The sequence below is a fragment of the Pagrus major genome, chromosome 18 (assembly GCF_040436345.1).
Source record: "Pagrus major chromosome 18, Pma_NU_1.0".
NCBI classification, from domain to species: Eukaryota; Metazoa; Chordata; class Actinopteri; order Spariformes; family Sparidae; genus Pagrus; species Pagrus major.
In genome coordinates this window covers 13,042,159-13,056,821 of record NC_133232.1, presented here as the reverse complement: position 1 = coordinate 13,056,821, position 14,663 = coordinate 13,042,159, and the positions used below count along the sequence as shown (strand labels likewise).

Below are 14,663 nucleotides of genomic sequence, written 5' to 3'. Positions count from 1 at the left end.
ACGCACAATGCAATGTAGCCACTGAGTTTCATCAAAAAATGTGTAACTCAGTTTATCAGATTACATGCAGCTTCCTCTGGAGCCACTAAAGCTTAATACCACCTTTTACACACATGTAGTAGTACTTTACAAGACCTGTACACATACTTTAATGTGTGAAATCGGTGGAGTTACCCTTTTAGGAACACTGTCACTGTTGTTTTGTCGCTGACTTTTACCAGCATGATTAGATTAATCTTTTTATCAGAAGGCAATAGTGTCTTGAAGAACCTTTTTTTTAAAAATGTGTTTTGTTGATGTTGTGCGTTGTCTGTACTTTTATTTAATAACTTATATTCTATTGTGAATTGTATTGAATTAGTGTTCCCAACATCTTGATGTTTGTTTCCAGATGTTGGTGACGACTCCAGAGAAGTGGGATGTTGTTACCAGGAAGAGTGTGGGAGATGTGGCTCTGTCCCAGATTGTGCGTCTCCTAATCTTGGATGAAGTTCACCTTCTCCATGAAGACCGAGGACCAGTACTGGAGAGCCTCGTTGCCAGGACCATCAGACAGGTTAGTCATACTTCCTCTCAGCTTCTGAATGTCTTCCTTCGTTACTCACCTCAGCTCCCTTGTTTTTTTTGTTTTTTTTAATAAAATGTTAATTCAGTCTTTTCTACCTATAGTGCCTTTGTCAGTTCTACTTGGTTCATTGTGTCTATTAAAATGACAACATTACAATCATTCATGTATTCCCGTTTATACATTCTTGCTTGTGTAAAGATTGAACAAATGAGATACAGTTCTTTAATTGGTTAGCCTGAGACATGTTTATTCAAAAAAACTGAATAATCACACTGACTGACTGACAATCCCAGCGGAGCTGAATGTGATTAAATTAGCACTCAGGGTTGGGTAATGTTTAAATGTTTTTTGATACTGATACATACAGTACCCAGGTTTCAGCACCATTAATAATCCTTCCATCAATCAATCAAATTTTATTTATATTATACTTTTATTCATATTATGCAAAATTGCAATACAAGGTGCTTAACAATTCAGTTAAAATACAACCGTGCAATAATAATAATTGTAAAAATACAGAAATAATATTACAGGAAATAAGAGACATGATGGACAGAGAGACCAGTGTAGCACAGTAGAAGAAGAGGGCAGGTAAATATGCTGAAACAGCATGACTTAAGATTTCTTCTAAAGGTGTTGAAAGAGTGTGATTCCCCTCAGATCCTCTGGTTGGCTAATCCAGAGGTGAAGACCATAGACACTATATGCCACCTGCCTGTAGTTCTTTGTACTCATTAGTGTTGTTATGATGCTGGAATTTCTAAGTTAGTAAATAGTACTGTCTTAACAACACCCTTTAAGTTAATTTACTGCTGACCATAGTCAAAGTATTTTGCTATCGACTGAAACTCTACGGTCCTTCAGGTGCTTTGCTAAACTTGTTGTATTGGCACCTTTCGCTCTGCACTGCTCTGTAGCATTGCTTGAGTATGGGCATTCTTGTAACCTTTACTTTTCCTTGTTTATGCCTCAAATAATAAGTAACATCCCTCCTGCTGTTTTCTTTGTCTACCAAAATCACATAGGCTTCTCACTTGCCATCTTTCATGAGCTAACATAACAACTAAACAGATCAAATAAAATGAGTGATGATACGATACTTTCAGCAAGTGAACAAGGGGGTTCTATGTGCACACTGTGTGTGTGTGTGTGTGTGTGTGTGTGTGTGAGCACGAGCATGTGTGCGTGTGCGTGTGTGCGTCAACTTGCTGTCAGAGGGAAGACAGAAAATCGTTTCAAATATCCAAAATCGTTTAAAAAAAGATATCAATATTTTCACAACATTAGTCCCAACCCAGGTAACAACTAAAAGACTTTTGCCCGAGTACCTGAGTGATATACACAGAGCATGCATTGAAAGCATGTCTGACATGTCTGACATAGAGCTAGTCTATTGAGTGATTTGAACACCAATAAAAGGATCTTAAAATCTATTCTGAAACCGACAAGCAGGGACTTTATGACAAGTAAGATGAGTGCTCTCCTTTGGGTCTTGGTCAGTTAACATGCTGCTGGATTATTTATGGCTTTCTCATTTGGAACAGAGAGGAGGGCAGTGCAATAATCAAGCCTGATAATGATGAAAGCATGCATGTCTCTCAGTATCTGAGAAAGGTTTGTTCTTCAGTAATATTTCTAGGGTGATAAAAGGATTTAGTGACATTACTGATGTGAGATTAAAAATTAAATCAGGGTCTAGAGGCATGGCAAGATTTTTTTCTAAGGGCTTGGCGTTTTGTGCCCAGGATTTTAAACTCACACACACAGTATCTCTCTGGACCTTCCCTCCGATAAGTTGCAAGAAATTCTGTTACATCCGCAAATTGATATGATCAATGCATTGAACCAGTTTGTCAGTATGGCATAGACAAACCTATGAAAATGAATCCCATGTTCGCTGATGATATTTCCCAGTGGCAGCATATAGAGACCGAACAACAAAGGTCCCAGAATGGAGCCTTGAGGGACCCCACGCATTATGCCAGTATTTGCTGAGGTGTACTCACTAAGTCTCTGCCAGACAGATAAGCCCTCAACCTAATCTAAAACTGAGCCGGAGAGGCCAACACACTTCTGTAGCCCGGTAATGAGAATGTCATTAAGAACTGTATCAAGGAGGAGGAGGCGCTTCCGGGTCGCAACGAAGATGGCAGCTTGATTTCTGTGCTCCCCGACGGTTTCACGAATTAACCCTGTTAACCCCTGAGATAACTAAAAAAAGTGAGTGTTAAAACGCGGCGATGAACAGGGTTAACACAAGAAGTTGGAAAAACATGACCACGACAGAAGATATTGGTGAGTGTATGCCACCAAATGTTGCTAGCCGAAGTAGCTCCCCGACATGCGAGATGAGCGAGGAACATGGCGAGGACGGAGAAGACGATGCTAGCCTGCGTGGCATACTAAACGAACTACGAGACTTCAGGCGAGATAATAAACAGCACTTCACGGAGATTAAACAAGAACTGCACAAGACGAACGATAGACTGGTAGAAGCCGAGACCCGAATCGACGAAGCAGAGACAGCACTACAAGCGGTGTCAACGCTGGTGAAACGGCTCTCACAGCGCCAGGCTGACATGGAGGCTAAACTCATTGACCATGAAGGACGTGCTCGCAGAGACAATATCCGAATATACGGGATACCCGAAGACGCGGAGGGGAACAACGTCTCGTCTTTCCTGGAAAACTTACTGAAAGAGTCGCTGGGTTTTCCACCGGGCACAGAGCTAAAAATTGAGAGAGCACACAGAGCCACTGTTCCTAAGCCCACCGGCTCCCAGCTAAAGCCCCGGTCTATCATCGCCAAGTTTACGAGCTACAGAGTAAAAGAAGAGGTGATCCGAAGAGCCTGGCAAAAAAGAGAGGTTTTCTACAACAACACCCGCTTCTACATAGACCACGATTACCCATCAGCGATCCTGAAGAGACGTGTGGAATACGCGGAAGCCAAGAAAATATTAAAAGAAAGAAAGATCAAGTTCCAGACCCCCTACCCAGCGAGACTACGGGTTTTTTACAACGACGGCACCCGCCTGTATCAGAGCGCAACCGAGGCGACGGAGGACATGGCCTCACGCGGATTTCCCGTCACCATCATACCAGCACCAGTCGGCCCGGATGAACGAGAGACAGAACTCTTATCTACATGGCAAGTGGCAGGGCGCAGCCGGGTTGGAGCCAGGATCACCCCGGATAGAGCACCTCAAAAGAAAAAAGCCTCCCAGACGCAGTTCAAGGAGAAACTCCAGGAGTTCAGACGGAATTCTCCTCCAGAGTGAGGGACAATCAACCACCTGACCAAGAAAAAGCTGCAGATAAGTCTGACCCGGTTTACACTGTATTTTATTATGTTTATGAACCAACTGATCTAATTTTATTTTTTTTATTTTATTTTTCATCTGGGATTTAAAGACCCTAAGGATTAGGTTGATCTTAATTGCCTTTGTGACTGAAGCCGTATATGGTTCTCTTTTATTTAATTTGAAGTTTGAAAATTCCTATTTAAAAAAAAAACAAGTGTAAAAAGGTCGGGACACAGAAATCCTTCAGCTATGACTGTAAGTTTTATGCAGTCATCTCAAAGGGCCCTACTCTTAAAAAAGAGCTGGACATCCCTTTATGGGCGCTCTGACATCAGGAGCCCCTCAGAGGCTAATGAAGAAAGAGCCTCAACATTGGAAGCAAAAAACTCTAAGGAATATATGGACGTTTGGTTAAGATCTGTATTATTGTTCTTACTGTGTTATGTTCATCTCTCGAAGTTCACGAGAGTTTTTGGGATGTATGATGGTCCAAGAACTAGTCATGGTGTAGGGAGAATTCAGCCATATGCAACACATGCAGAAGACCATGGCTAATCATGATATTAAAATTGTTTCATTTAATATAAATGGAGTCTTGAACCCAATTAAGAGAAGCAAGATATTGAGCAAAATGAAAAAGGAGAATGCACATGTAGTGTTCTTACAGGAAACACACCTTAATCCTGTAGAACATGAAAAGCTGAAAAGAATGGGGTTTCCCCAGGTGTATCATTCATCTTGCAAATTAGGCCATAAGAGAGGGGTAGCTATTCTACTCTCTCATAGAGTTAAATTTGAAAAAAATTCAGAGGTAAAGGACAACGAGGGAAGATATTTACTTGTCTCAGGTAAGATAGAAGGGGTCCAAATAACCCTACTTAATGTTTATGCACCCCCCGGTAGTGATTTCATTTTCTACAGAAAAATTTTTGACTTAATGACGGAGACGACAGGTATACTTATATGTGGAGGAGACTGGAACATACGCCTCAACCCCAGACTAGATGGCTCCAAAGATTCTATTCAAACCTCCATACACAAGAAACTTAAGATTCTTATGTCAGAACTAGGAGTGCTGGATCTTTGGAGAGACTTCTACCCAACAGGCCGAGATTACACACATTATTCACACCCACACGCTGTCTACTCCAGAATCGACTATTTCTTCATTTTTAAAAGAGATCGCCATAGAATACATCATTGTGAGATAGGTAACATCGACTTGTCAGATCATGCACCTCTCTCATTGATGCTGCAAATTAATAATAATCCTGGAAATACACTATGGAGGTTAAATTCAAATGTTCTTAATAATGAACAATTCAAAACAAAAATTAAAGAAGAAATCAAACAATTTATGGAAGTAAACAATAATGGGGAAGTTGGTCCAGAAATTGTATGGGATGCACTAAAAGCCGTTATGAGAGGGAAAGTTATATCCTTCTGTGCTTACCAAAAGAAACAAAGACAATTAAGACTCTTAGAACTAAATAAAGAATTAAAAGAACTTGAGACAAAACACAAGAAGGGATCAAACCCAAATCTCATCTCGAAATTAAAAGAAATTAGGAATGAAATTAATGTTCTATACTCACAAGAAATACAAAAGAAGATGATTTATACAAAACAAAAGTATTACGAGTCTGGCCCGAAATTTTCTAAACTGCTGGCAAGGAAATTGCAAAAACAACAGTCAGATAACACAATCTACAAAATTAGGGACCCACTTTCCAAAGCTTTGCTACATAAGCAACATGAAATTCAAATGGCATTTCAAAATTACTATAAACAACTATACTCCCAACCACAATTATTAGATGAACAACAGATTGAACAGTTCTTATCATCTCTCAATTTACCCACCCTATCAGAAGATAAAAACAGAAAATTAAAAGCTGAAATAACAAAGGAAGAGCTGAACAGTGCAATTTCAAGGTTAAAATCAAATAAATCACCAGGGCCAGACGGGTTTTCTCCTGAATGGTACAAGACCTTTAGGACAGAGTTAACACCAATTCTTCTTAACATATTTAATACAGCTTTAAAGGAAGGGAAAACTCCACCAACTTGGACAGAAGCTACAATCTCGGTTATACCGAAGGAGGGAAAAGACAGACTGGACTGTGGATCATACAGACCAATCTCTGTCCTGAACACAGATTACAAACTGTATACATCAATCCTCGCCAAGAGAGTTGAGGAGGTCCTCCCTCACCTTATCCACACAGACCAAACAGGTTTTATTTCCCAGAGACAAACACATGATAATATTAGACGCTCATTACACATTTTAAGCCATATACAAAAACAGAAGTTACAGGCCTTATTGGTGAGCCTAGACGCAGAGAAGGCCTTTGATTCTGTGAGTTGGACGTTTTTGTATAAGACTCTTGAGAGATTTGGGTTTCATAAAGAATTTATTAAGGGAATTGGTACTTTATACAATCATCCAACTGCCCGCATTAAAATAAATGGATACCTCTCAGACACTATCAAATTAGAACGGGGCACTAGACAAGGTTGTGGTCTATCACCACTCCTTTTCGCAATTTATATAGAACCACTTGCTCAATGGATTAGGCAATCTGACAATATTAAAGGAATTACCATAAATGGGGAACAACACAAAATAGCATTGTATGCAGATGACATATTAATATACCTCAAAGACCCCGCCCACTCACTTCCTGAATTGTTTAAACTTTTAGATAGTTTCGGTAAATATGCGGGATACAAACTAAATATTCAGAAAACCCAAATCTTAACACAAAATTATAATCCATCTAAACAACTTCGGGATAGATACCATCTGAACTGGGATCAGGATGCAATGAAATATCTAGGTGTACTATTCCCTAAAGATATTTCTACATTAGCAAAGATTAATTATGACCCCCTTTTTACCAAAATAAAATTGGATATACAAAGATGGAATTCCAACCCCTTTATGAGCTTTACTCAAAGGGTGGAGACCATAAAAATGAATATACTCCCAAGATTTCTTTTTTTGTTTCAGGCCCTTCCTGTGGAGATAACCACAAAACAATTCTCTGAATGGGACAACATTATTTCTAGGTTCATATGGCAGGGAAAAAAACCCAGAGTAAGGTTTAAAACATTACAATTATCAAAAGACAGAGGAGGCATGGCTGTACCAAATTTAAAGGATTACTTTTTCTCAGCTCAAATTAGACCATTGATAAATCTGTGTAACCAAGATTATCATGCCAGGTGGAAAGACATCGAGCTTTCACTTGTTAAGGACCCTCCACTCTGGGCAGTACTCGGTAATAAGGATCTGGAAAACTTTGTAACCAAATTGCAGAATCCGTGGACAAAATTTCAAATTAAAACCTGGAACTCAATTAAAGACACATATAAATTACACGATAAATTGGGAATAATTAGGTGGTGCGCCTACGACCCTGACTTTAAACCGAATCAACTGGACCATAGATTTAAAAGCTGGATAACTAAGGGAATAACAACATTTCACTCAATAATAGACAAGGGACAACTTAAAAGTTTTCAAACTCTACAAAGAGACCACTCTTTAGAAAAGCAGGATTTTTACAGGTATTTACAACTACGTAATTACTACGATAAGGTAATTAGAAACTATACAGTGGATCCAGAAGACCCAATACTGAAAGAGATATTACGTGCTTATTCATCAGAGCGAGCCAAAGGTACTATATCTAGAATATATAAGGGCTTCATGATTAAAAAAACCTACTCTACAGACTACATTAAAGATAACTGGGAGAAGGAAGGTAATTTTGAATTGCCCAATGAGGAGTGGTACAGTTGTTGTGAGTTTCAATGGAAATGCACCAACTCACATACATGGAGAGAATTTGCATGGAAATGTTTAATCAGATTTTTTGTAACCCCTAAACAGAAAGCTCACTTTGCAGGAGAGGATCCACAGTGCTGGAGGATGTGTGGGAGCCGGGATGCAAACCATTGGCATATATTTTGGGAATGTCCAGTAATTGTAAATTTCTGGTCAGAGATGCATAAAATATTAGAAAACATGTTTCATATGAAAATACCATACCATTTCAAAACCTTTATTCTGGGAGAAATTAATTTTCTCACAGGGCATCTCAACAAATACCTATTTGGGGCTCTGATTTCTGCTGGCAAGAAAGCCATCACACGTCACTGGCTGCATCCTGACCCCCCCACAATAGAGGAATGGACTGTTATTGTTGATGAAATATATCAAATGGAAAAGATTACTTTCTCACTTCGGCTACAAATGGATAAATTCACAAGGTCATGGTCAAAATGGGTCTCTTATGTACAAACATCACAGTTTCACTCTAGAAACTAAATCACTTGTCTCCACCCACTTACTCTCGGTTATCTCCCTGTTGGTTTGAAGGACCGCCAGGTCTTGTATGTTTCATACTTATATGTGTATGTATTTCAGAACTCTTATCATTTTGATACCTAGTCTCCCTACAACTAAATGCAGCTGCTGTTATAAACCCATACATCCTGTTTTGATTCTTCATTGTTCCTTTTTCTTGTTTGCCCTTAGTTAGTTTTGTTTGTTTGTTTGTTTTTTCTTAAAAATATAAAAATATGCAGGTTTTGTTTCTTTCAACATTACACAACTATATGGCGATAGCTATGTTGATATGATGTTATCCTCTCTTCTTGACAATAATTGTAAATCAAGAATTCAACACCAGCTGTGTAATGTAATGTGTGAGAATAACAATAATAAAGAAAATTAAAAAAAAAAAAAAAAAAAAAAGAACTGTATCAAAAGCAGAGCTTACGTCTAAAAGTGTTCTTATTGAGATTTTCTTGTCTTGCCATGTCATTCTCAGGTCATTTACAACCTTAACTAGTCCTCTCAGCGCAGTGGTGAGCACAGAGGCCAGATTTAAATTGTCAAATGTGCAGCTGAAATGTAGGTCATCATTAAACTGTTATAATATTTAGTTCTTAATGATTTTAATTAATAAAGAATGGTTTGAACACACAACAGTTGTCTGGCGCTCAGTCCATAGTGGTGAAGCCTATTCAGTATGACCTGATCAGACACATTGGTTCCTCTGACAGCCCTAAGATGTCACGGGAGTTGTGTTGCAGTGGCATCCCGGTGGCGTAAGCCGTAGGTCCTCAGATACTGGTCATCTACCCTGTCTGTGACTCGTGGGGCACAATATGCCTCACGCACTGAACCGGTGGTCCGATGTCGAGAGACCAGTCTAATGACACTCTGAGACATTTGGAGTTCATTATCAACATCAATTTGCCTACTCCCTGCCTACAGGCCAAAGCTAGGTGGTGCTCCTGCTTAGTCAGCTTGCGTTGCTTGACCATGACTATTTCAAATGGCTACAATGGGCACTCAATCATTATCCAGTGCCTTTTATAGCCCCCAATCAAACATTCTTGCTCAATAACAACTTCCACCATATTTGTGTGAGGTTTGAGTCTGGCCCCTCATTCGAGTTATAGCCCCACAACTGAGCTGAAGCGGTCCCACAACAAACAAAACCATTTTTCATAACTCAGATACATATGAGGTTAACCACTGAAGCAAGAATTATACTGTTGGCCAAAATATATGCACCCATATCCCCATAACTAACTAATTTTCCCTAACTAATTTTGAGAAGTGTAAAGTCTATGTGTGGGAAACACTGTCTGACACCTTCTCTTGGGTCAGTTGGTTTGTTGGTTGGTTGATTTTAGGGGTAGACCGATTATTGGCCTGGCCCATTATTGGGCTGGTATTGAGCATTTTTCCAATCACTGGTATCTGTGATTTTTCTCTCAGATTGCTGGTTAAATAAACTAATGTGAAAATGTGCTACTTTGGCTCTGATGCAGCATCCTCTCACACAAAGTCCGGCCTACAACACTGTCTGATTGGAAACACATCACAATTAATAGCCTATAAACAATAAAATAATGAATCTACAAAGTACCTAAATGTATGTATGTATAAATGTAGCGGTGAGGAAGTATATAGTAGCAGAAAAAGGAAAAACTCAAGCAAAGTTCCTTAAAAATTGTAGTTAAGAACATTATTACAATAAATAGGTCTAAGGTTCATTCCATCACTGGTTGTTCTAAAATCTTGAAGATTTTAATTTTTACCGAAAATTAATGTGGGTTCCAAATATCGGTTATCGGTTGCCTTGATTGGAAGGTTGTGGAAGGAGAGGTATGAGTTATACTGCTGAGCTAAAAGTGACATTTGCATGCCAGTGCTCTGAGAACACCATGAAGTTAGTCATTGTAACCTGCTCACCAACATTGTTAGCAGTTTCAGCAGCAGCAGCAGCAGCACCTGTGACACACAGCTCATCGCTGCAGATAAGGTACTTAAAAAGACTACTTACTGCTGTAATGTCAGTAACAATGATACTCCGATGTGAACACACTGTATACACCCAGGTGTTCACTGAAAAACAATGACTGCCAATAGCTAATTTGGCAAACTTTTGACCAAAATGTAAACAAATACAGGCTCAAAAATCTGTGCTCATGTCGTAGCCCACAGATAAATGGGTTTTACCATGGGAACATGATACAGTACTATGCTGCAGTTGCCTTGATCTCTCATCCTATCTAAAAGGGTCCCACACTATTAGATGCTGAAATCCCCTTGAAGCATAGTGTAAAATGGAATAACTTTAACTTTTAGGAAGCCGAAAGCTTTCAATACTCAGTACTACAGATACATTTTTATTAGTACTCAGAAGGTTTGAGGTTAATAATCATTTAACTTGAACTAAAGTGCTGAAAATGCTTCTTTAATCCATCTGGAAGATTTCTGCCAAGTTGCACTTTTATTCACTTTCTATGTGACAAATAAAATTTCAAGCACAACAAACAAACAGAAAAAGGCTCACAGGCAGTGCTGTACTTCTCCTTATCATCTCTGTATTGCGGCAGTGCACGTCACGCACCAGTCATTTTCCACATCTACCCACATTATCCACAACATCTCCCTATAGCTTCTCATGTGAAAGCTACAAAATGAGACACAAAGGGAGAGAAGAGACAGGGGAGTCAGAGTACAGAGAGACTCACAGCATGTGTGTGTGAGTGAGTTTAAGGAGGCAGGGGAGAGAAACTAGGGAGTGATGTTTAGATATACACGTCCTGTTAAGTAAAATGTTTGGTTGTATTTGTTCCTGGGATTATATGTATTAGTGTGCGTCAAGTCTCAATAACATGTCATTATAACATATGCTCATATTACCACCTGGTGGAAATATGTTGATGCTGATGACGTCTTTGGAATAAAGCAGTGTACTCAAGTAGAATTTGTAATCATACTTTGGGTATTTCCATATTCTCTTACTCTCAGTAACTACATTTTGGATGGAAATATAGTATTTTTTACTCCAGTAAATTGACTGTACAGCTGCAGGTATCATGTTTTACATGATTAACATGTAAAATACATTGTATTGTTCAAGAACAAACCAGTGGTTTTAAAATAAAACAACTTATAAAACAGCAGTATCTGCTTGTCATGTTTTAGATGTTAGTAATCGTTAACAGTTCCATCAAAGGGATATTTTCCCTCCAAATTTCTCCCATGGAATAAGTGTTTTTGGCCCAAACAGGTCAAATTGATTATATAGATAGATTTCAAAACAAAATGCAAAAAATCAAAAATGTAATTGAGGAGAGTTTTGTAGTTTTCCCACTGTATTCCAAAACCTTTGATTCCACTGTGCACGTCTCTGTTACCTGGCGTGTGTGATGCTGTTTTGTTCTGTACTCCACATGAATTCATATCCTACTGGTAACGTTTCAGAAGCAAAGCGTCATGCCTGCCTGATGTTGTTGACTTTTGTGCTATTACCATGGGTGAGTAGGCTACATAGTTAAATCTTTGTTGTGCTGTAGATCCCAAGTCTGCACAGGGTGTTTTATCTTGAAAATAGGCCGGTGCTGATCAGGTAAGAGTAGGTCTCTTAATACACATATAATTCAGGGGAAAAAAATAATCGTAATTTAAGTAAAGCATTAGCAAAATCGGAAACAATGACTTTACAGTCAAACATTAATTTGCTTGTCTAAAGACAAAGATATGACAACAACAAAACAGAAACTAGACTACTAGGTAGGGGGTTGGACCAGGTGTGAATGGAGCTGTGTTCAGCAACACAATAGAATGTGACTGGAGGAACCTTAAAACAGACTGCGCTTACATTTTTCAAGGCTGCGATTACTGAGTAACCGAAAAGAAACCAGGAAATCTAAGTTTGGACTTAGTGTTTTCTTATCCTAGCCTACACTCGTTGAACCTGTAAACCATCAACTATATTATTCAACCCTTGGAAAGTTTGGTATACCTGACGAGGCTGCAGGAGAAGGAGGAGACGTTACGTCTGATGAGGATGAAGAGGGAGGAGGCGTTGGTGCGATCCTCCAGTTGGCCTTCTCCGGCGTGGAGTCCTGCATCAGTCTCTCTCTCTCTCTGTTTCATGCACACTTTGAAAAGTTGTGCAGGCAGTCTTTAGTTTTTTTCATTCTTCATGCAGGAGGCCTCGTGTGCACCATGCATGCTCTTGTTGCCAGAATGCAGCTGAGGTCCAAGCGGGGATGCCCCCCCCCATGGGGGTCAAGTGGTGAAGAGGGCTCCTGGTTATACCTTATTGCTATTATTCCTATTCTTTTCTCAGTGAAGAGAGTTCATCCTTTCTTTAAAGGGGTCTTGAGACTGGGGGGTGATGTGTGTTGTCATCAGAGGTGACACTTGAATGAACCGAAATGTGTTGGTTAAAAAAAGAGTGGACTGTAAGTCTATTAGTATTGGCAAGTTGTTTTTTTCATATCCCATCCTGATGAGTTGCTGTCATGTGTTAGTCTGTGAAGGAAATTAATGAATGTAAAGAAGATGTAAAGGAATAGACCACCGCTGACTCATACCGGCATCATGCTCCGGGAATTAGATTTTCATTCTGAAAATATTTCCATAAATACATGTCCATTTTGACTGGCCTTGACACTGAGTGATATGACTCACAGTATCCAGTTCATGAAGGCCTTTAGATCTGTTGCTCTTAACATCAAGGAATGTGTGCTATGTGTTTCTTTGTGAGATTAAGACTAAAATTCTGTGTATGCCAAAACACATCAATGTGCCTCCACACTCTGAGTCGCATATATACAAAAGAACAGTAAAGATGAGGAGGAATTCCATGAAATGTCATTCACATTCGCAACAATGTAAGAGCAACCATCCCTATGCATGACTCTTACGTACAATTATGGCTTTTTATAGCAGCTCTTAGAGTTCATATTACATCCCATCCAATCATCTCATATCTCATCATCAAACTGTTTCACTCTAAAGGATGAGATGAAAGGACGTGAACTCAGAAAAAAAAGATGAAACGATGTAAAAGGAAAATAAGAAAATATATATGGGGGGGAAGAGAAGAAATTAATTTAAGTTTGTATATAGATATTGATTGCTGTATTATAGATAGAATAAGGGTTGCATACCTACAGATGTGTAAAAATAAAGCCTTTTGTAGAAATGCCCCACTCAGTGTGACTGGAGTATGATTGACCAACTCAAGAGCTCATCATTATGAGAAGAAAACACCTGGATAGTAGTTGTATTTCTGAAGGACTGAGACCTGCAGAGTGAGGAGAGCACAGTGAAACAGAGAGGCAGGGATGAGCTGCTGTGCTGTGCAGCGACAGAGACCTCTTGGCAGGGTTAACCGCAAGGTAATTGAAAACTGGTCCGTACATGTGACCGCTGTTTACTCGGTTCACAGCCCATTTATCTGCAGGTTTAGCTGATATTACTGAAGAAGGGCTGAGTGGGCGCTTTGTGCACCTAAACACCTCCAGAGGTTGTGCTGCAGTGCACAAGTCTGAAGCCTCTTGACTGTCTATCTGTGTGCCAGCAGACTGCACATGGCTGTCAGTGCGTGGAACACAGCTGTACAACTGGACTTAACCTGGTGACATCACAATGGCATCATCAGGGTTATTTTCTCAGACTTGACAAACCTCCTTCAGAATTACAGAACACTTTCTGAAGGAGGTTTGTCAAGTCTGTTTTCACAAGATGAGAAGTGTTTTAACCAAATTAACTTGGACACACAAACTTGGTGTAGTTTCCCTTTGAATGACTGATTTTCTCACAGTCAACTAGATTGTTGTCTGAAAGAAAGATGAGTTTTGCCAGCAATAAAACGTGACATTAGAAAGGGACAGTCATGGCTCCCTCAGGAGAAGCACGTTGGCTCAATGATGGGAAACAGAAACGAGTTTTACCTCCATATGTGTGGGATGCCAGGGAAACAAGAGAAGTGTTACCAGTTAGTGTCTACTCCTCCTAGTGCACATCTGATTTAGCTCCTGAACCTCAAACAGTGTCCCATCAGTCATGCACCACCAGAGTATTCAGACCATCATCTCCACTGCTCTGCTCCAATTGTTTTTACTTTATGCCATTTAACGGTAGGTCTGTGTTGTCTGTGTGGGGGTAGCTCAAAAAATAGAAGTAACCAGTCTTCCTCTCAGCTTGGCGATGTATACAGGTAGATTTGTGCTTTCACTTTCACTGTTGCCTTGATCTTTGGCACAGATGGGTGATGACAGGAAACACACTGCAGAGGTGCGAGGAGGAGCAAAATGTTGCCAGGGGTTCTGAATAATGATCCTCTGCACTGCATGAAACATCATATAGTAGACAAAACATTTTATCTGTTTAATCCTTTTCATTCACAGAAGTCTGTTGAAAAGTGTCTGGCTTCTGGAAACCTGCAAACTGGTCA

At 39.6% G+C, this 14,663-nt stretch overlaps 1 protein-coding gene across 1 annotated transcript in view; it reads left to right on the top strand.

The window, feature by feature from the left end:
* The window catches only part of ascc3 (activating signal cointegrator 1 complex subunit 3), a 202,084-nt gene that overhangs the window by 102,765 nt on the left and 84,656 nt on the right, over nucleotides 1–14,663 (top strand). Inside the window, exon 11 of the mRNA XM_073486622.1 lies at nucleotides 392–556. Coding sequence (XP_073342723.1) covers nucleotides 392–556 — 165 coding nt within the window. The remainder of the gene's footprint in view (nucleotides 1–391; nucleotides 557–14,663) is intronic.